At 38.8% G+C, this 20,985-nt stretch overlaps 1 protein-coding gene across 3 annotated transcripts in view; it reads right to left on the bottom strand.

The window, feature by feature from the left end:
• Window positions 1-20,985, bottom strand: part of NAALADL2 (N-acetylated alpha-linked acidic dipeptidase like 2) — a 972,343-nt gene that overhangs the window by 327,774 nt on the left and 623,584 nt on the right. For all 3 annotated transcript variants that reach the window (XM_067466051.1, XM_067466050.1, XM_060767493.2), the window contains one exon: window positions 11,652-11,802. In XM_067466051.1, the coding sequence (XP_067322152.1) occupies window positions 11,652-11,802 (151 nt within the window). The remainder of the gene's footprint in view (window positions 1-11,651; window positions 11,803-20,985) is intronic.

The raw sequence follows: 20,985 nt of genomic DNA, 5'->3' as shown, positions 1-20,985 counted from the left end.
AAAATATTCCCGATGCAATGAAAAGCCAATGAAAACTGGCTGTGCCACAAATTATATGCCTGCATGTGAGAAAGACTTCAGGCATATTTTCCTTCTCACCTTATATAGCTTCCAAACCTGGCAAGTGACTGGCTTGAACAGATATCAAGCTGGGCTAAAGACTGGTGGGTTTATCCTGGCTTGCCAGATTCAGAATACACACCAGGCGAAAGTTCAATTATAAACCTAATTACACCTTTAATTGCTTAAACAATCAGCCATCTGACTTTGCGGTGCCTGCTTCCAAATGTTTCCTACTGATTTGGATGCAGGTGCGTACGCAGGTGTTCATGTTGCAACATCTCACAGCCGCCGTTTGCAGTCCTAGCATCATAGCACTGTATGCCTCAGGATGTACACAATTCCATATCAGGTTCAACCAGATACTGAGTTTTATCACAAACAGAGCTTTTTTTTTTCAAACAGGCAAAAAGACAAACCAAAAAGACAGCGGGGAAAGGAAGCACATAACAATATTGTATAATTTATGTGATGTGAGGAAGAAGGATCCGCAAAGCTGTCCTGTTTTAGTAGGAATTTCACTGGCACAGTTCTACCATTACAAGGAGTACTGCATGAACTTTTGACAATATTGCTCAGCAGTAGGTCTGTCTTACTGAAGCTTCTTTTAAGCAACTTCAAACCCTATGTGGCATCTTCTCAAACCAAGAATATTCGTCTGTTCTAGAGAAGGGCTTGCAGATCTTGCATTTTGTTTCATATCTTCCAACTGCCTTAATTTGGCAAGAAAGGTCCAGATAAATCCTCTATCATCCCACTTTAGCAGATGATTTTAAAATGTCCTCATTTCTCTCTCCTCCACTCATTTTCCCCATTTACTTTAGTTGCTAAAAACTGAGTTCAGGGCGGAGAAATAGTAGGGTGTCCATGATGGGAACTTTACAAATTTGCAATGGGGCTGAGATCCTCCCCACCCCCCGCTTTTTTGTGGTGTCATTTTTAATGTGCAGAATTCAGTATGTGTTTTTTATAATCTGCTTGCATTTCTACAATACATGCCCACACCCTTCAGTGAAATGTGTTTAAACAGAATTTGCACATATGTGAAACATGCCTGTTCCTGTGCTTTTCACATGCACACATTTTCCAGAGTACATATCCATATCATTATGTCTAGAGAACAAAATGCATCCAATTCACAGATAGGTCAGAAAATATGAATTGGGTTAGACACAGAGAAAGAGGCATAGAAAAACAATGGAATGAATGTCTTGCTCTCCAGCCCTCCTTTGGAAGCCTGTCACTCTGGCAGACATCAGAATGAGCAATGAGAAACAAGTACATCCCACATCATGGAGAGAAACCATCCCAACACAGGAAGCAAGCAGGAGATATTTAGTGTGGCTGCCCAGGGGCAGCTAACCATATCCGGTGCTACAGTACCATGCTGATCAAGGGGGTCCCTGTGGAGACATTTATATATTTATTTATTTATTTATTATTTAAAACATTTATATTCTGCCCTTCTCACCCCAACGGGGACTCAGGGCTTAGCGCAGCATATGTAGGGCAAGCATTCCATGCCTGAACATAAAATAACTATTAATATACACAAACGCTAAAAACAGTTACTTCTAATTTAAATCAGTTGTTTAAAATCATCTCAAGACACCATGCTGGCTGATCCAGCATTGAGGATGCTGGATGAGCTCCCAAATAAGTGTCAATTTAGATGTGCCCCATGGTAACTAACTGGATGCTTCCAAGAAATCTACAAGGAAGACATATAGAAAAGAAGTTTCCCATGCTGTTTCCTCCCAGCAACTGGCACTTGGTGACATGTTGTTCCTGAAGATCATTCTGATCTGTTGTTCATGAATCAGAATAATTCCCCTTCAAATCATTTGTTGCAATCCTTTGCCAGCAACCATTGTTTTAATGCATTGGAACTCATTCAGAAGAAGATGAGAACTATAAAGTCCATGGTAAAAAAGGGATCTTACAATGTGCCGAAATCACTGTAATAAGCTATCTTTAGCTCTGGTCGTGAACTCATGCTTCTCTCTAAAGAAAAATCACCCAGAGTTAGCTCATTGCTTAAGCATTAATTAGTTAATATTAATAGAGATATAAGCCATCAATAATCCCCCCCCCCCAAGTTACAAGTCTATATGCATAGTCTCTTTCTAGCTCCTCCTTACTTTTCTGAAGGTAATTTCCCCCAATGCCTGAATGTCACTAATACATTTTTCTTTCATGTGGGCCAATGGAATTTCAAGGGGAATATGTGTATAGTTGAGTTTTAGATAAAATGAGAAAACATAGTTTGTTTGCTTGCATGGTAAGGGAAGGAAAACATAAAAAGGCAAAAGAGGAGAAAGCTGACTAGCAAAACTCCAACAGATGTTCACAAAAATCTTCATTTGCCAGGGGCATATGGGATTGGTTTCTAAGACAGGCATTCACCTACACATATGCTCCCAAATCTGTGGATAAACAACACATTGCATAAAGTATTGATTGATACATTCATGACTTTATTTATGTCCAGACCCATTAAGGACATAACAGCTGTGCTGAATCTAGGCCTATTTTGTCTGGCATTCTTTTCCCTCAACAAGTGGCCAAAAAGATGCATAAAAATCATAAGCAAGGCATGGATGCAGTATCATGCTTACATTCATATTCTCAACCACTTCTGTTGACAAGCCTCCTGACTTTGCTACAGGAGATATCAGTAGTCATTATCTGTAGCCTTTAGCTTGAATATTGTTCTTAGACCCAATTAGAGTAGGCACATTTAATCTATGGGATGTATCTAGGTGGAATTAGAATTCAATCAGTCTACTCTAGTTGGGACTAACTAATAGTATTCAGGGTATAATATCACAAGTGAGATTGGCGGGGATGAGGAGCAGGGCCTTCTCGGTGGTGGCCCCCCACCTGTGGAATTCACTCCCCGGGGAAATTAGATCTGCAACATCGCTCCTTTCTTTTAGGAAAAACTAAAAAACATGGATCTGGGACCAGGCATTCGGACAAGCGGGCAGATAAAGAAAGAACTTCGATGATGACTAGGAAATGATTAACGGATTGGATCTATGGAACTCTGGAAAACGAAACGCTGGTTATAAGAATGACTTTTATATGATGTTTTATATGATGTGTTATGTACTGGTTATTGATTGTTTTAATTGTGATAACTGTTTTAATTACGTTTTTGTATATTTTGTATATTTTTGTATATTATGTGTAATTTGTATAGGCATCGAATTCTGCCTTTTCTGTAAGCCGCCCTGAGTCCCCCTTCGGGGGTTGAGAAGGGCGGGGTAAAAGTACCAGAAATAAATAAATAAATAAATAATAATATGTGACCTACCATATATACTTGTCTATCCATTGACTCAAGTTTAAGTTTAGAGCAGTGGTTCCCAACCTTTCTAACACCATGACCCCTAAATATAGTTCCTCATGTTGTGGTGACCCCCAACCATATTTTCATTGCTACTTCATAACTGCTACTGTTATGCATTGTAATGTAAATATCTGATATGCAGGATGTATTTTCATTGTTACAAATTGAACACACTTAAATCATAGTGATTAATCACAAAAACAATATGTTTGGGGGGGTATGGACAACAGTTAATGGACAGTATGGACAGCAGCACCTTCAACTGATTCAGCTCTGATTTCCATGACCACTGAGACTCCCATAAAGTACAGACCTGGGCCAAACGTGGCACACAGAACCCCCATGACCAATAGAAAATACTGGAGGGGGTTGGGAAGAACTGACAGTGATTTAGGGGAGATCCGGAGAGCACTGTGAACCCAAACAATGGATCTGGACCAAACTTGGCACAAATACTCAGTATGCCCAAATGAGGGAGGAGCTCAAAAGGAATGAACAATGGGGTTAGGCCTTTGTTAAGGGCGGGGAGAAAGTGCATCATGAAGACATAACTGTAGTTGGGGCAGACAAAATATGAAATATATGTTCACTCTTCAAAGGCAGTCATCACAATAAGATGATAAGTGACTTGAATGTACACAGGCCAAAATGATAAAATGTCTTTCCTTGTATTATGATGCCCACGTGATAGAAATTGCTGGATAACATTCAGCTCTCCAGTTACTTTTAGTTGTTCAGGTTTCTTCTGTGGAGACAAAAACATTTACCAAAAAAGGAGAGCCTGGCAAGGACAAATTCTGATAAGGGGCAGCAAGCTTTAAAAAAAAACTTTCAAATTGTTGGGCTCAGCTCACTACAAATAAATGAGCATAAATTTCAATCACAATGTGTGTGCTTATGCATATTCCAAGTTATCCTCTGTAAACACTGCAGAATAATTGACTATGCTCAATTAAACAATAGTGCCCTATTAAAGTAGCAAGTGTCAAGGGCTTTTCACACATTCTTCATGAGTATTCTACTGTGTTTGCTACAGTTTCACAAGGTGAGCTACTCCCCTCCCAATAATAAAATAGAATTAAAGAAACACCTTTTAGCAGGAACATGTATAGCATGTGACTTGGTAATAATACAAAACTACATATCTGGAACAAAATGGATTATCATACCTGAATTAAATTTTATACCCTTTTCCAGCCTACACCTAATTGCTTTTAAAATTACACTTTCCATTTCTTTTAGAAGCAGAAATTAGCTTTCAGCTATGAAAGCTTGTGAAGTTGATTTTCACATAGTTAACCTTTCACTTTCCTTGCTAAGTTCAGTCCACTTCAGTCAATTCAGGGATGGATTCCTATAATATTTACTGGAAATTTTACAGTTTAGAGGATGTTTTGCCTATTACAAATCAATCCAGAAACATAGCTTCAGTTTTGAGTTAACTTACTTATATGCATGCACACACACACACACGTAAGCAGTGTGTGTAGGCAAGAAACATCAAAATGTAGTTAAGATGGAAACAGTTATTAATGAGGAAGATTATAAAAACTAGGATATGGTGCAGCAGTTTGCTTTTGCCTAAGCCTAGTTAAGGAAGAACAAAAGTCTAACAATTCTCTCCCCTCTGCTTGAGCTTATTGACTTCAAACAACTTTTGTGTATTGAACACAATTTGCACTTGCCCTATAAGCCTTATATTCCACCTGTCACATCAGCACTTTTAATCCTGTACCCATTACTCTGGCCCGGCCCAGTTTTATTGTGTCTTAGTGTATTGTTTATTGCTTGTTGTTTATTTTGCTTTAATTGTTTTTAATTTGCCTTTGGTCTGTATTGTTGTATTGTGTGTTGAGGCCTTGGCCTTTGTAAGCCACATCGAGTCCTTCAGGAGATGCTAGCGGGGTACAAATAAAGTTTAATAATAATAATAATAATAATAATAATAATAATAATAAAGGTAGAAAGAAACCTATATTCCACTTTCTGGAAACAGTTAAGAGAAGTTGCATTTTGGATTGTAATACCCAGTATCCTCCAGAGGTTGTTGGCAATGCTTATTAGAGATTCTAGAATTTATGGATAAAAATGTCATTTCTATGTCTTGATCAGGAGTTTTCAATCTTTTTCAGACCTTGGGCATTTTTTGAAGTAAAAGTTTCTTGTGGAGCTCTCTCTCTATATATATATATATCAGGCATGGGCCAGGCCAGTGGCAGATGGATGGGGAGTGTTTGTGTGAACTAATTCACAAAGTGCAAAAAAAAAAAAAGAAAGAAAGAACAATACAAAATTTTAAATGAAGAACAATTTTAACCAACATAAGCTTAAAACTATTTCAGTGGAACACCACAGAGGCTATCCAGCCCAACCCCTCAATACCATGCAGGGAAAACACTATCAAAGCACCCCAACAGATAGTCATCCAATCCTTTGTAATAATCATGATGATGATGATGATGATGATGATGATGATGATGATGATGATGGAGGACTGTGAGGAAAAGGGTCTACGCATCAAGTCTGGGTAGCAAGTGAAGCAGGGGAGAAAGGGTCTGTGCCCTGGGAGCAGGATGCTGCTATTGTTGTTTCTAGCAGCTCAAAACTTTAATTTCCTTCCATTTCTCAGGTGAGGAAAGAGGAGGAGAAGGAGGAGGAAAGCAGCATTGTACCACAGAGCCCCTCACAATCACCCACGGAGCCCCTAATCCTCACCAGGGCATTGTTTGAGAACCCCTACTCTGGATCAATGCATATAGCAACATGTGCTTTTCCTGTTCCTAGAGCTTGTTGAACAACTTTGTCAGAAGGACATCTCACTGAGAACCTCTGTCAATGTATTTTAACTGAATATTTCATCATCTTAAAGCTCATCATGGCCAGCTTTTCCACAATGCTTTGTGAGAATGTCCTCATTATATTTTTTGCCCCCCCCCCCCATCTTCAGAGATAGAAATCCCATTACTGTGTGGCTTATCTTAGGAATGGGGTCTTTACCTAGAGAAGTGATGCTTTGCTATTTACATAGGAAGCCTGGCAAATAGCTTTGCTTCATATCTTCATTGACTGAGTCATTTCTAATCCCTGTTGAGCGATTTCAGTTTAAGAGAAAACTCTGATCTACAGCACTCATGTGAAACCGAACAATCCCTTGCCAACAGCAGCTAGAGTGAGTGAAAGCATTGCAGCCAGCCCAAATGCCATCTATAAAAGAAACACCTTTATTAATACGTGTGTATGTGCTTTAAAGTTACCTGTCAACCTATGGCAGATTGATAAGTTTCATAGGGTTTTCTTAGACAAGGAATAGAAGTGGTTTGACATTGCTTTCCTCTGAAATATAGTCTCTGGCATCTTTAATTCCTTTGTGATCCCCCATCTAAGTATCAACCAGGAATAATGATGCTTAGCTTCCAAGATCAGATGGGATCTAGTACCAGAGAACTTTACCTTATGGGGCAATATATAGATTTATGATAAGCAGAAATAACAAATCCAGTGAACAGAGTGTGTCCACTGATCTGATCTGTTTTTAGCAAATAGGCAGGGCACCAAGAATCTCCTGCTGTATTTTCTGATGGAAAAAATAACCTTTGGCTTCAAGAGGCAAGCATTTTAATAGCCATCTGAAAATAATGATCCAGCTTCGTAGCCTCCCTCCCTCTTTCTTTCAGTTTCTCATCCTGGTGTTTTTTCCCCTTGTGGCTACACACTTCACCTTTGTGAATCCTTTCACTCTTTATTCTATGAACCCCCCAAAGAGCATTTATTACATCCATCAGAAAATCTGGCCATAAGGTCTAGACTTTTAGCCAGCATCCTAGCCCTGTTATAACAATTTCAATTAGCTTTACTTTTCATGGAGGGTACATAAAACATTCTGGAGTCAAGCAAACAGATAAACAGCAAGCCATTCTTCAAATGTCTCAATGAAATGAGCAGGAATAAAGCTGGAGAGCTACATTTACTTCTGTCACTCCCCAGGGCAGTTCTAAGAACACTAGGTCAGGTAGTCTGAGAAGCTGAGAAATTGTTCAATTCCTTCCCACTGAGCTGTCATGGCATTTCATGCTGTGAATAGCTAACACCCATCTATGACAACGAAGCACTTTTTCCCCTACCAATTCTGGTCACGCAATGTTACAGTGCTGTTGGTTGAGCTAATTTACTGCTAGTTTGAATCAGTTTTAGAGTCATAGAATCTTAGAATGGGTCACAAGGGTAATCTAGTCTTACCTCCTCCCATGCAGGAATACACAACTATAACATTCCTTAAAGATGGACATCCCATCTCTTTTTAAATACTCCAAAAGGGGATTCCACCTTCCCTGCTCCATCCAACACTCCATCCCATAATCTATTCCACTGTCTAATGGTTATCACAGTATCAAAGTTCTTCCTAAAGTTTTGATGGAATCACTTTTCTTGTCATTTTTATCCACTGGTTCATGTTCTTCTTCCCTCTTTTACATCCCTTCAGATATTCAAGTAAAGTAATCTGTCCTCTCTCAGTCTTGTCTTCTACAAGTGAAACACATCCATCTCCCTAAGTTGTCCATCATAAAGTTTGGTTTCCAGATCTATGATTATTTGGTCCTCCTTCTCTGGACATGTTCCAGTTTGTAAATAAACTTCTTGAACTGTGGTGCCCAAAATTAGGCTCCATATTCTAAGATTTCTGATTTAAACAGAATAGAGACACATTAATTCTTGGGTTGATCTGGACATTATGATCTTATAGATGCAGGATAAAATGGGCTTTTTTGCCATTCCATGATACTATTGACTCATATTTAGCTTCTGGTTCACTCAAAGCACTATATCATTCCAGCTTCAGGACAAGTGACCATACCAAATATTTTGATGTAACCCTGTTACAGTTTCAAAGTATGATTCTAAAGGCCCCTTCACATTATTAGATGACAAAAATGAGATAATATTAGCTAAAATATAAGCATAAGATATCCTATTGCAATGGCACTTTTTCACTGGTCTAAGCTCAAAGGTGGCTTGCCATTTTCAGTTCCTTCTATACATGTAACTCAGCTTGATGTAGCCATTATTCAACATACCATATTTCAGCTTCATGCAACTCTTTACCTGTTTCTTTCCATAAGTTGAGAGCATTAATTCCGCATTATCTTGACATTAAAATAATAATCTTCACTAAACAATATTCCAATACCTGGTTGAACACTTATGTTGAAATCCATATTCATTTATTGTATATGTATATATATTTTGAGATCCATTTTCACTTAAACACATATTTAAGTTATGATGTCTCTCAAAACATATATTTAAATGCATTTTTCTCACCAAATACATACATCTGCCTCTGCATATCTTCTAGTTTTAAACTGCTGACAACTCTGTTGAAATGTTCTAAGAAGCAGAGACTCAGGTGTAAATTGTGTCCATATTTATCCAAGATATATGGACCAATTTGCATAGAACAGATTTTTCAGACACCTCTATTTTTTTTAAAAAAGGAAGACAGAAGTGCTTAACAAGAGGCTTCAATCTTTATACAACTGCAGAGACAACTCAACATTTGCTACCTGAAGTAGAGCAGCCAATTCCACCCCACACATCCACAAAACAAGATGAATAATGCTCAAAGTAAGTCAAGGACAAGATTCCTATTACTACATGAACTACATTCTCTTCTGAAAGTTGGTTGGACATGTAGTTCCAGAAATAGAGATACTTCAGCAATGCCAATATGTTTTCAGTTGTGTATCTTCATGTGGATTTGCATTTGCATGCACATCTGATTGTGTGCATGTAATGCCACATTCAGGCATGCATTCAGTTACGTAACATTGCCATTCTACATTTGAATACACCATATTTACGCTATGCTGTCTTGAACTAGCCTCACAGCCATGTTTTTTTTTTTGGCATGTGAGACAACATCTCACAATCACCTAGCCCCAGTACCAGTGGTAAAAAATGCAACAACACCGTATCATATTATCAACATCGACTTTCCTTTCATGATACATCCTGTCTTTAGACTAACATAGTTAGGGAAAACGTCAGGAGATAATGCTTCTAGAACATGGCCATATAGCCCAAGAACCCAACATAGCTGTTTGTTCTGCCCACATAGTGGCTATCTCAAGAGCTTGAAAAGATTACTTTTCCGGACCAGTAGTCATACCAGGGGATTCTGTTAGTTATAGTATAAAAAAGTAATAGTACCAGCCTCTAGGTATTACATTAAAATGATGTTTCCACTACCCAACCATTCCAGAATTAAATAAAAGCAAGTAGGACAAGTTTCCCATGGATCCAGGTGCTGGGCTCATAATACAAACTTGAATGGTAGCCACTCCAAGCTCTACTACAACTAGGAGTTCTGCCAGCCATCTTTCAACACAGCAGTGTTTGCAAGCAGCCAATATTCAGCTGTAGCCTCTGGCATAATTCACTATCAGTTACAGTTCATTTTGGCCCCTCTGGCTGCAAAAAATGCATTGTTAACTTGCTCCCTGTCCTTCCCAATTAGTGACAGGCTGGTGTTTTTATAAGGTGGCCACCTGTCCTGGCTGCTTGAGCCTAGGAATAATAAGTGCTGGGCCTTTTCCATGTTGCTAAACACTATGACAACTCTGAGCTCCAGGTGTTATTCTTTTTTCTGTTTGGAACTTCAAGGAAATCTCTGTCATCGCACTATCATGACACTGACAGGCAAAAGTAGAAAAAGGGCACTCCACAGAAGGACAACATCGTAGGAGTACTATTACACCACACTAGATATTATACGTTCTCATACTTCCAAATTACAGGAGCCTGAAACCATGTTTTTGAATTTTTTATCCAGTAAAGCAGGAGAGACTTGAGAGAATGACTGTTTTAAACAGGGCTGTGAAAATCTGTCAGTCTAGTTTTTGCTGAATTTCTGAGACTCCCACTGGCATTGCAGTCCTGTCTCAGCTCTACACAGGGGGCTATATGCAGAATTGTTTTCTTCCCACATAGAAATTGGGGCAGAGTTGTTTTCCCCCCTCTGTGAACTTCTCATCTATTCTATGCCATTTACTTCAGCTAGCACCACTGAGCCATTAAAAAAAAACCTCACACATTGGGCCCAGGGTGAGGAGAAGGTATAATATGAAAATTACACATTGAAACATCCATTTATGCCTTAAAGTAGAGTGGGAAACTGTGGGTTGGAGGTTGCAAGTGCCACTCTCTTCAAGAAATGCTTTGAAGCATCCAGAAAAAGTGAATTCAGTGTCCGTCCTAAAAGAATTTAGAATCAGCAGTTACTCAACTCCAAAAAGAGTCATTAAAAAACCAGCAATAGATTTCTGACCATTTTGGCATTTTTGGATTTCTGTGTATCCCCTAGAAAGATCCCAGGACAGAAAACCTCCTGCAAGTATCCTACTCCTTAAAGTATAATCCTGTATCATCCAGATATGTGCCACACTAAATTGAATGGAATTCTCAGTGTCTGTATCTAAGATTTCAAAGGTATTCAGACTTTGTTGCCCTCTTCAAGAAATCTCAGTATGCATATGCAAGTATTACAACATCAAAAGAATCTGAAATATGGAACACTTCTGATCTCAAGCATATCATATAAGAGATACACAACCTGTACAAATGTTTGTGTTTGTATATTTAGTGTAAAGCTTAATGTAAAGAGGATGAGATGTAGACTGATGACATCATCTCTTCAGAATCCCAGATATTGTGAGTCTGATCAACTGGACATGGCTAGATGTTAATCCAATACCACAATTCTCCACCTGAAATTCAAAGACATACTGAAACAGTGAGGGAGGGAGGCTGGGAATGGGAAATGGAAGTCTTCTGCTATGCTCAACAGTATAAGATCTCAGGTGTTATTGGTCAGCATTTTTCAATCTATCTCTTGGTTATACTGGTTAGAGTTGAGGGGACTGGCAGCAACCTCTCTCCAAGCCTATACTATGGGTATTCAACATGTAGCAAGTGTTTATGGTACACTCTGGAGCTCTGTGGTCACTGCTAAGATAATGGAGTGGAGTGATTTAAACACCAAGACAGAATCTTGAGGCTAGTTTGAAAGAACAATACTTCATATCACCCCTGGATTTAGTGGTCCATGTTGATGGGCTCCTGGTCAGAAAAAGCTCAACATGAAGGGCATTATTGTTTTGAAGTTCAGAGTGTGTTTCTTTAACAACAGCTTTCTGGAACATTTATTTGATCAAAGAAATATTAGTTTAGAAACACTCACCAATACTTGGATATCCAGGTGTTGAAGGGTCCCCTCCACTGTTTAAGGATACCATAAATGCTTTATTGCTCAGGTTATGAGACTTTGGTAAATCACAAGGATCAACATAGAGGAGGACCCCTCCAAAGCCTGCCTCTTCTAGTAAAGAAAGCTGCAAAGACAGAAAAATGGAAGGAAAACATCAGTGGACAGCCTTTTTACATATTCTGACTAGCATTTTGTTATTGGTAAACTGAAGTCTAAATAACACATGTTTTTTCTATGTTTTTACAGAGGTTGGCATTGTCTTCCATCCTCTTCAATGACCGAGACACCTCCAGACTACTTTTTTAGCCAATACATTAGGTGGAACAGTGGGTTAAACCCTTGTGCCGGCAGGACTGAAGATTGACAGGTCGCAGGTTCAAATCCAGGGGCATGAGAGAAGCCTCCCATAAGGATGGTAAAACATCAAAATATGTGGGCATCCCCTGGGCAACGTCCTTGCAGATGGTCAATTCTCTTACACCAGAAGCAACTTGCAGTTTCTCAAGTCACTCCTGACACGCACACAAAAATTACTCATAAGGTGATTCTTGAGTGGTATCATAAGGTCGCTTGAGTGGTATCAGAAAGGTTCTGGCTCTGTAGCTAGAAGCAACATTATTACATAATTTACTGAAACTTCCAGAGGACTCTGTGGTTGATTTTACAAGGTGAGACAGTCTCACCACCTTATCACATTGAAAAATTTCCTAGTCATAGGACTCTTCAGTCTCTTTTCAAGCAAAGAGAGACACCCAGCTCATTATAACTGCTTCTGGCTATCATGCATAGCTCTCGATGGTTGCAAGGAGGAAGAAGTGTCCTGAAAGGAGGGAATTTCAGCAATTGATCTCCTCACATTGAGAAATTTCCTTCTCATTGGACACTACTGCCTCTTTTCAAGCATGGAGAGGCATGGAGCGCATCACATTTTCCAGGATGAAAAAGAGGCAGAAATATCCTGAAAGGAGGGAGCTCTGAACATGGACCAGCAATCGTATTCAGAGCTCCTACCACTTATCACACTTTACTTCCATGTTTACAACTGAAAAATGTGATGAGCTCCATGCCTCTCCATGCTTGAAAAGAGGCAGTAGTGTGATGGGAACCATCAAACGTTTCCCATCCTGTTTCATTGCCCAGCCACCAGCAGTCTCTTGTATCCTATGGGCTTTGATGCAGAACCATTGGAATGCCATGGAAAGCAATGGTTTTAACCTGATGCCAGTCTCCTTTAATGTAAGGGGCTTTGGGCCAGGCAAGGGATCTCCTGGTTTTTGGATATTGTTGATCTTCTGATGATTATAAGCTCTTAAGTTTCTATGTGTGAGTGTGAGTGTGATGGAGAGGCAGAATGCAAAACGAGACTGCTGACGATATAAGAGGGGTGATTCTCTACTTTTAATTCATATAATGAAAGTATATGTTTTTAATTGTTCATTTTGTCAAAATGAACAATTGACTTGTGTACACCAATCTATTTCAAGAAAATAGTGTATCTGTATCTATTTCAAGAAAAATGCACAAAAATTGCTTTTCTTGTGTCGGATGAAAAGGTAAAGTCTCATAGCTCAGTAAAGAATGGTGGCAGAATACTGAGGAATAAATAGAAAATGAGATTGAAGGATTTTCACATTCTAACTGTCAAATCACTTTTCTGAGTGATGAGACATTCCAAGGATGTGTCAACTACCAAAGTGTTGGTTTCTACTGAAATAAGATATAGTGATGTTTTGTAATATTCTGTAATAGTTATTTACAAAGATAGAGTGTTTTAAGAGGCCTTGTTGCGTGTCTCAATATGCTAGATTGGTGTACACAAGTCATTCTTTGTAGCAGCACCCTGATTATGGAACTCTTCGCCAAGAGCCATCAAGATGATTCTAGTCTCATCTGCAATGGTCCCAAAGCCTATCCTCACCACATGTTTATTGCTGGAAGTCTTCACAGCAGTTTCCAGTTGGTATAGTGAGTTTCTTCACTTTAAACATACTTGGCAAAGTCAGGGGATATTCTGGACTTGAAAATTCCAGAGTATCCCAGGGTTTAGGGGCAGTCTTGGACAGCAAGCTCAGATCCAATTCAAACTGGTCTGCTGTTCAGATGGACTCTGCCACCACAACACTTTCCCTGCATTGATCAGTGAAGGGGATAGGCCATATCCATGTTACCACCATCCTAACGGGACACAGAGCTTCATCAGAATCTCTGGCCATAGTGGGTACCTCTTTTCATCCCCCCCCCCTTGCTGATCATGTAGGATCCCCATTCTGAGATTAGCAGAGGCAGATGCAATGGCCAGGATAAAGCTCCATAGTCAGCTAGGAGCAGTGGTGATGGCAACACAGAAGAGGGAATAGCACAAAGCGGTGGACAATAGTAGTCACCTAAGGCAGTGTTTTGCTACGTGGCCTGGATTTTCCAAAACTGTTTTAATTGTTTGAATATTATTTTAAGGATTATTTTTATTTCAACCCATGTCTTCTTTTGAATGTTTTTATCTGTTATGGAACTCGAGGTGGGGAACGTGTTGTGCTTTGACCTAAAACTAACAATGCTGCCATATCGAAGCCTTCAGAACAGGACTGGACCACTTGCTGTCTGGGGGCCAATATTCAGCCTGGCAAGCTCTCAGCAGGCTGAAATTGTATGTTCTCAGGAAGCTAGAAGCAACTGGAAGTCAATTAATTTCAGGTGCTCCTCCCCCATTTCCTATTTTAATTTGACTAGTACGGGATTGGTGGATAGGGAAAAACTTAACAAGGGCTGTATTCAGGTGAGTTTTGGAAGTGTTTTAGGCTGTTAGGGGGGATTTTTTTCCTGAAAAAATATTGTGGAAGCCTTTGGGGGCACTGGGTTTTTTTCTTAAGGTTTGTAGGGTACAGAAAAGCATTTGGAGAAGCATGTAGCTAATGTTCTGCAGTTTGCTACCCCTCTTCAACAGGGACAGCCAGAATCCTGGGATGCTTAAAGATCTCAAAGACATCTCTGTGCCTGCTAAATTTTGTGCAGCATGCCTGAAACTACAATCTCCAGAGATAACATTATGCTTATCTAGGAAGGGGGAAAGCATATTCCTTCTCAGGTATTTCTGAAGACTTGAGGAAAAATGCCTAACTATTAGTTCCCATGGAAACACTCCACCAGGCTATTAAGAAGGCCAAGGTTCTGGCCAGACAGTGCCGCAGGGCAATCCAAAGTGATAGCTCAGCTCACAGAGGTCTGAATGAAAACCTCCTGCCATATATTATAATGAAACAAAAGAAATTGGGCTTGTTTTATTTAAACTGCATTTTCAAGGACCATGAAAAAAATGTAATGAGAATTATGTCAATGGCATATATTTCTATCATTCCTTCTGTAGCACCCATGTATGTATTTTCTAAGTTTCCCTAAAACTAAACATAAAAGGGGATTGTATTTGTTCTGACCCTCTGCAGGGCATAAATATCCTAGAGGCACCAGATCCTACCTAATCTTGGAAGTTTAGCAGGATCATCTCTGGTTAGTATTTGGATTGGGTGACTCCTAATAAATACCATGTGCTTTAGGCTATATTTTAGGAGAAGGGACTAACAAACCCACCTCTGAGTATTACTTTCCTAGGAAAACCCTATGAAATTCGTAAAATTGTTGTAAGTTGATAGGCCGTTTCAAGGCACACCTTATCTACCAGTATATAACTGAGTTCAAACACAAGAAGGTGACAGCCTATCTTCTTATGGTTAAAAGCATGCTTGTGTTCTCTTGATCAAGGGGACAGGACCTGAACCCATAAATTCAAATTACAAGAATGTAAATGTCATCTACCAGTGGGAAGAACTTCTGGTAGTAAGGGCTGTTCAGCAGTTTATATGCACTGAGTGTTGAGTGTTCTCCGTCATTGCCATGGTTGTCTATGTCAGAGACACTTTAGTTATGAATTTCCAGGCTACAGGGTGGGGAAGTGTGGTTTTGGGCAATGTAAACTAAATAATGTTTGCAACACCATTCCAATCTTACAATTCTCTGCTTCTGTGCTACAGGTGAAACATTCTACAGAAAGCAGCCAAGAGTTCAAAAACACATTCACACCATTTCTGAGCATACAGAAATGTTTTGTGTTTCAGTTACATGAAGGATTCAAATCTTAAGTCAGCCATGAAAACCTGTTTTATAATTGTGGATAAGTCACATAATCTCATACTCAGAAAACCTGTGACCTGTTTGCCTTTGAGTCTCCATAAATGACTTGAAAGTAGGAACAACAACAAAAAATTGCTAATCAGTTGTAGCATGCACACTTTCAATTTTGTGTATTGGATTCAGATGGTTCAGCAGATTCAGCTGCCAAATCCATGAAAATGAGCCAGGTGTAGGGCAGTCGAAGCCTTAGGTGGTACAAATCAGATACATTTGGGAATTCAATTCCCAAAACCCCCTCTTGTGTTTTTATAAGATATTTTTGTAAGAACTTTAAATATTTCCTAAAAATTAGTGGATTGGTGAAATGTTCTGAAAGTTGTCAGGCTTCCAGAAGTAAATGTGGCCTACAAGTGCTGATAGGCCTAAAATGACAGAGAAATGAGCCTCTGAAGTTTCCTCATTGGAAGCAATGGACTGAATCTTTCTGGCATGAAAATAGAAACCCTTCCCAAATTTGGGAAGTTTTCTAAAAACAGAACAGGGGTGCAGGCAAAACCCAGGCACTGAAAACAGCATGGGTTTTTGCCAAATTCACACCCCTACGAATCAGACCCCATATAGTCAATCTATTTTATCCTATTTCTAGATCAGTCTGTGATTTCCTCCCCAATCAAAAATATATTTGTTTTGGGACAAGATTCCCCTTATTCTATGTATTGAATATACAATTTCCCAAACAGTCTTATTCTGAGTTGGATGTTTCTAATATGGACACTTCTATATGAATTGTTCCCTAGCATATGGTGACCATTTTTTGAGAATTACAAAACAATATTCAGTCCAGTACAAATTAAGTTGGTTCACTAAAAATGAAAACCAAACAAAATTATCCCTTATGATGGTGTTTGATTGTGAGCATTGTATATGCAAGTATGTGAGAAAACAGATGCACCATTTCCAAACTCACAATGAGGACCATGAGGGTGGAACAGAATTTGTGGGAACATCAGAAACTCCACCTAAAAAAAGTTTGACAAATAGAGGGACATGATAGATACACTACTTATATAAAATTCATTCAAAAGAGAGAGAAAAGGAGAAGGTGGAAAAACCAAGGAAAACATGAATTAGTTGGATTTTTCATTTGCTGCATATCTTTTGTTTTATTTTGTTAGGCTTCGGGGAACTTAGACTCAGAATATAGCAAGCAGCTCTCGCTGCCATGGTTACACAATCCATTCAGGGAAAAAGGTGTACAATTGCTAAAATGATAGCACGGCCCTGAAACACATACCCTGTTCCCTGGGAACAAACATGCCAGCATTCCTTCAAACAAGCATCCCAGTCAAATACATTCTTCCAGATTTTGCATTTATAAATGTTGTTTCCTAACAGCAAGAAACGACTCTAGGCTACTCAGTTGAAACCCATTATGAACAGGAACATGAAGCCAAATTTTCAGAAAGTGTAAGGCTACACTCCCCAAGGAGGTACAATCGCTGTTGTTTGCTAGAGGACACACAGCATTTTCTCTCCAAGCTCATTATTTGTAGACCTAGGACTGACAAAACAAATGACTTCTCCACTTCAAGCATTATTAATGTATGGAATTTGTTCCCACAAGAAGCGCTTATGATATTGTTGAGAGGATTAATGGCATGGGCCTTCATATTTGTACAACATTTCTTGCTTTCCTAGAATTCTTTACTAGATTTGTCTCCGAATGTCAACTGCCCATGAATTTATCTGAACAGGAGTATTGGAAAATAGCTTCCATGTGAATGTAACACTGAATGGACTCCAGTTTTTTAGACTAAATTTTAAAAGGAGTTGTCTAGGGTGTAGCCAGGGCAACTTGGACAGCTCCTTGATGCTTGAAATATATATAAAAATGTAATTACTACCTCACTGGTATGACAGCCACTGCATTCAGTAATGTAAGTCTAAACATGCAGTTCCTTTCTGTTCAGCTAATATAGTTGAACACTCAGTATAAAGAGAAGCAATACCACAAGTGTCTCTTTGATATTTTTATGTTACAACCACAATTTTGACAGTACAACTACTGCTTGTGACAGTATTTTGACAGTGGCCAACGTTTTATGTCTTTTTGGCCATTACATTTGGCTACAACATGGGAGGCACAGCCTGTGGTGTTGTACCTTGTCGTCATAGTATACCTGCAAGAATACAATGGTTTGTCTGAAAAGAATGCAAGACCCACATGTGTTATTCTTTTTTTTTTTTTTTACTTCATTTCTATCCCACCTTTTTCGACCCCGGAAGAGACTCAAGGCAACTTACAAATAATGACAAACACTTGAAACCACTGTTGTCTGGAAACCACTGAATCCACTTTAACAAGGGAGCTCCATGATCAGTATTCTGGCTGTGGCATTTTGAACTGATTGAAGTTTCTGAATTGTTTCCAAAGTCAGCCTATTATGGAATAACTGATTCTGATTTTGGTATTTAATGATGACCTTTGAAGATCTTCTCTAGTTCTCTAGCTACCTTTCCAAATTCCAATCTTCTTCTGATTTAACCACGTGCTTGCCAAGGTATACCAAATCTTTTATAACTCAGAAGTCATCATTAGAGTTATCAAAATAATTAAAGATAATATGTAGTCAGCCATATATTTATTTTCCTAATACACATTCATAACCTGCTTTTGTACTTTCTTCCCTAACTTTCACCAATTGCTGTTTCAAGCCTGTGCTATTTTCTGTAAGTTATATGGGTGTCACCTGCATATCTTAAACTGTTGATTTTCTTTTCCCTTATTTTCACACCTTCTTCCTCTGAATCTAATCTGGATGACATGTTCTGCATGTAAATTAAAACAGAGAAGGTGATAAAATGCCACTTTCTTTGCCTCCCTCCCACATCAATGGGAAACTTTTCTTTTTCTCTACATATTGCATCCTGACAGTGACTTCTTGTCCAGAATAGAGACTACTACATTGGACTGTAAGATGTTGTGGCACATCTATTTCTTAGAGCGAATCCTCATGTCTCATTTGCTATAACTATTATAGGGGGAGATAGTATTGCATTGCACAATTTTATAACACTGTAACAATTTCAATGGTTATTGTAATTATTTTATTGGCTAAGAATAATTCTTTATTTGAGTGTTGATTTTGTAACCCACCTTGAGCATGCCAATGATACTGTAAACAGTATATAAACTAATTAGAAGAAAGTGGATCTGAATCAAATCAGAAATAATTTGCACTAGAAGGTATGCAAGAAATAATTTTGATATATAGCATACCTTGTGAGTTCCAATGTTGTGCAGAAGTACAAGGATTAGACTTAGATCTACACTGCCAAATAATGCAGTTTTAGAATGCAGTTTAAATACATTGAACTTGCTTATGTGGCAGTGTAGACTCATATCATCCAGTTCAATGGAGCCCCCAGTGGTTCAATGGGTGAAATCCAGGTCAGCTGTTCAAATCTGGGAAGAGTGAGTTGAGCTCCCTTGGTCAACTATAGCTCCCCATGTGGGGACATGAGAGAAGCCTTCTACAAGAATGGTAAAACATCCAGGCATCCCCTGGGCAATGTCCTTGCAGACAGCCAATTCCCTCACAACAGAAGTGACTTGCAGTTTTTCAAGTTGCTCCTGACATGAAAATCATTGAAAGATCCATGAAACAATGCATTTTGAAACCACATTATTTGGCAGTATACATCCAACCTATGACTCTGGAAACCAGCATTCAAATCTCCCTTTGGCCATAGAAGACCATTCAATGATCGTGGACAAGTTGCATTCTCTTTGTTTCTGACAAAGGAAAATACAAACCCTCTCTGAACAAATCTTGCCAAGAAAACCTCAGAATAGTTTTGCCTTAGGGTCACAATATGTCAGAAATGCCTTGAAGACCTACAACAAAAACAAAAACATGCCTATTGGGAGAATGCTACAATGAAGAAGCTTTGACATGTTTGGGTGAATATGTGAAGAAGGTATCTCTTGTCCTCATTTCTGTCATGAAATTCATTACTGCTGTTTCAAAAATAAACAACAAAATACTCAGATGTCTAATGACTTCAACAGAAAGCAATCCTAGATTATTTTTACATGCAAAATTTGGTTCCATTTTCATTATTACAGAGCAACAGCCTTTCCCGAAATCTCTGCAGACTCCTTGTTCCAATTTAATCACAGACACTTTGATTTATATTTCCCAATTTTCATGTAAAGTCTGAAAGGCCTGGCTATATAATTCTCAGAGCACTGACTTCAATGACAAAGCCACAGCATGTAGAAACTAATGGCCTCAATGCTCATTTGTATCAAGGCCCATTCTTACCACTCTAGCTTTTCCATGAGAACTAAAAGAAAAGTGCATGCAATCTGCCCATGGATATTGATTTGGAGACCTGTTTACATTCAGAGAGTGTGATTCAGAGCCCAGTACCCTCTAACTGGTCTATGCACAGATGTGAGTTTTATTGCACTAGGAATAGAAATGCAATATGATGACATATGTGTAATTTGAATGTATGATACTGATTTGTCCAATGTATTATGGGGTTCACCTCAGCAAGGAATGTTAAATTCCACCAGTCCTGACTTTGTTGCATTTATGAGAATCTCATTGACATTCTGGGCTCATTGTGGTTTTATATAGAGCAGTATTTCTCATCCTTCCTAATGACATGACCTCTTAATACAGTTCCTCACATTGTGGTGACCCCCAACCATAAAATTATTTTCATTGCTACTTCATAACTGTAATTTTGTTACTGTTATTAATAGTAACATATTTTCATTCAATTGACCAAATTTGGCACAAATACCAAATACACCCAAATTTGAATACTGGTGGAGTTGGGGGGATTGATTTTGTCATTTGGGAGTTGCAGTTGCTGGAATTTATAGTTAACCTAAAATCAAAGAGCATTCTGAATTCCACCAACGATGAAATTGAACCAAACTTGACACACAGAACTCGCATGACCAAGAGAAAATACAGGAAGGGTTTGGTGGGCATTGACCTTGAGTTTGGGAGTTGTTTTTACCACAAGCTTTCTCTTCCAGCATCACTCTAACCTACAGTCATTTTTTCTCCTTTTCTTTATGATACCCTGTGTTTGACTATACAGAAGTCTTGGTAAGTAAGCTTTTTATGTTTTATGAAGAAGACTAAATGTATTTATTGTTCTC

This window comes from Anolis sagrei, chromosome 3, assembly GCF_037176765.1.
Source record: "Anolis sagrei isolate rAnoSag1 chromosome 3, rAnoSag1.mat, whole genome shotgun sequence".
Lineage (NCBI taxonomy): Eukaryota > Metazoa > Chordata > Lepidosauria > Squamata > Dactyloidae > Anolis > Anolis sagrei.
The sequence above is the reverse complement of the archived record's forward strand: the minus strand, read 5'-3'. Positions and strand labels throughout refer to the sequence as shown.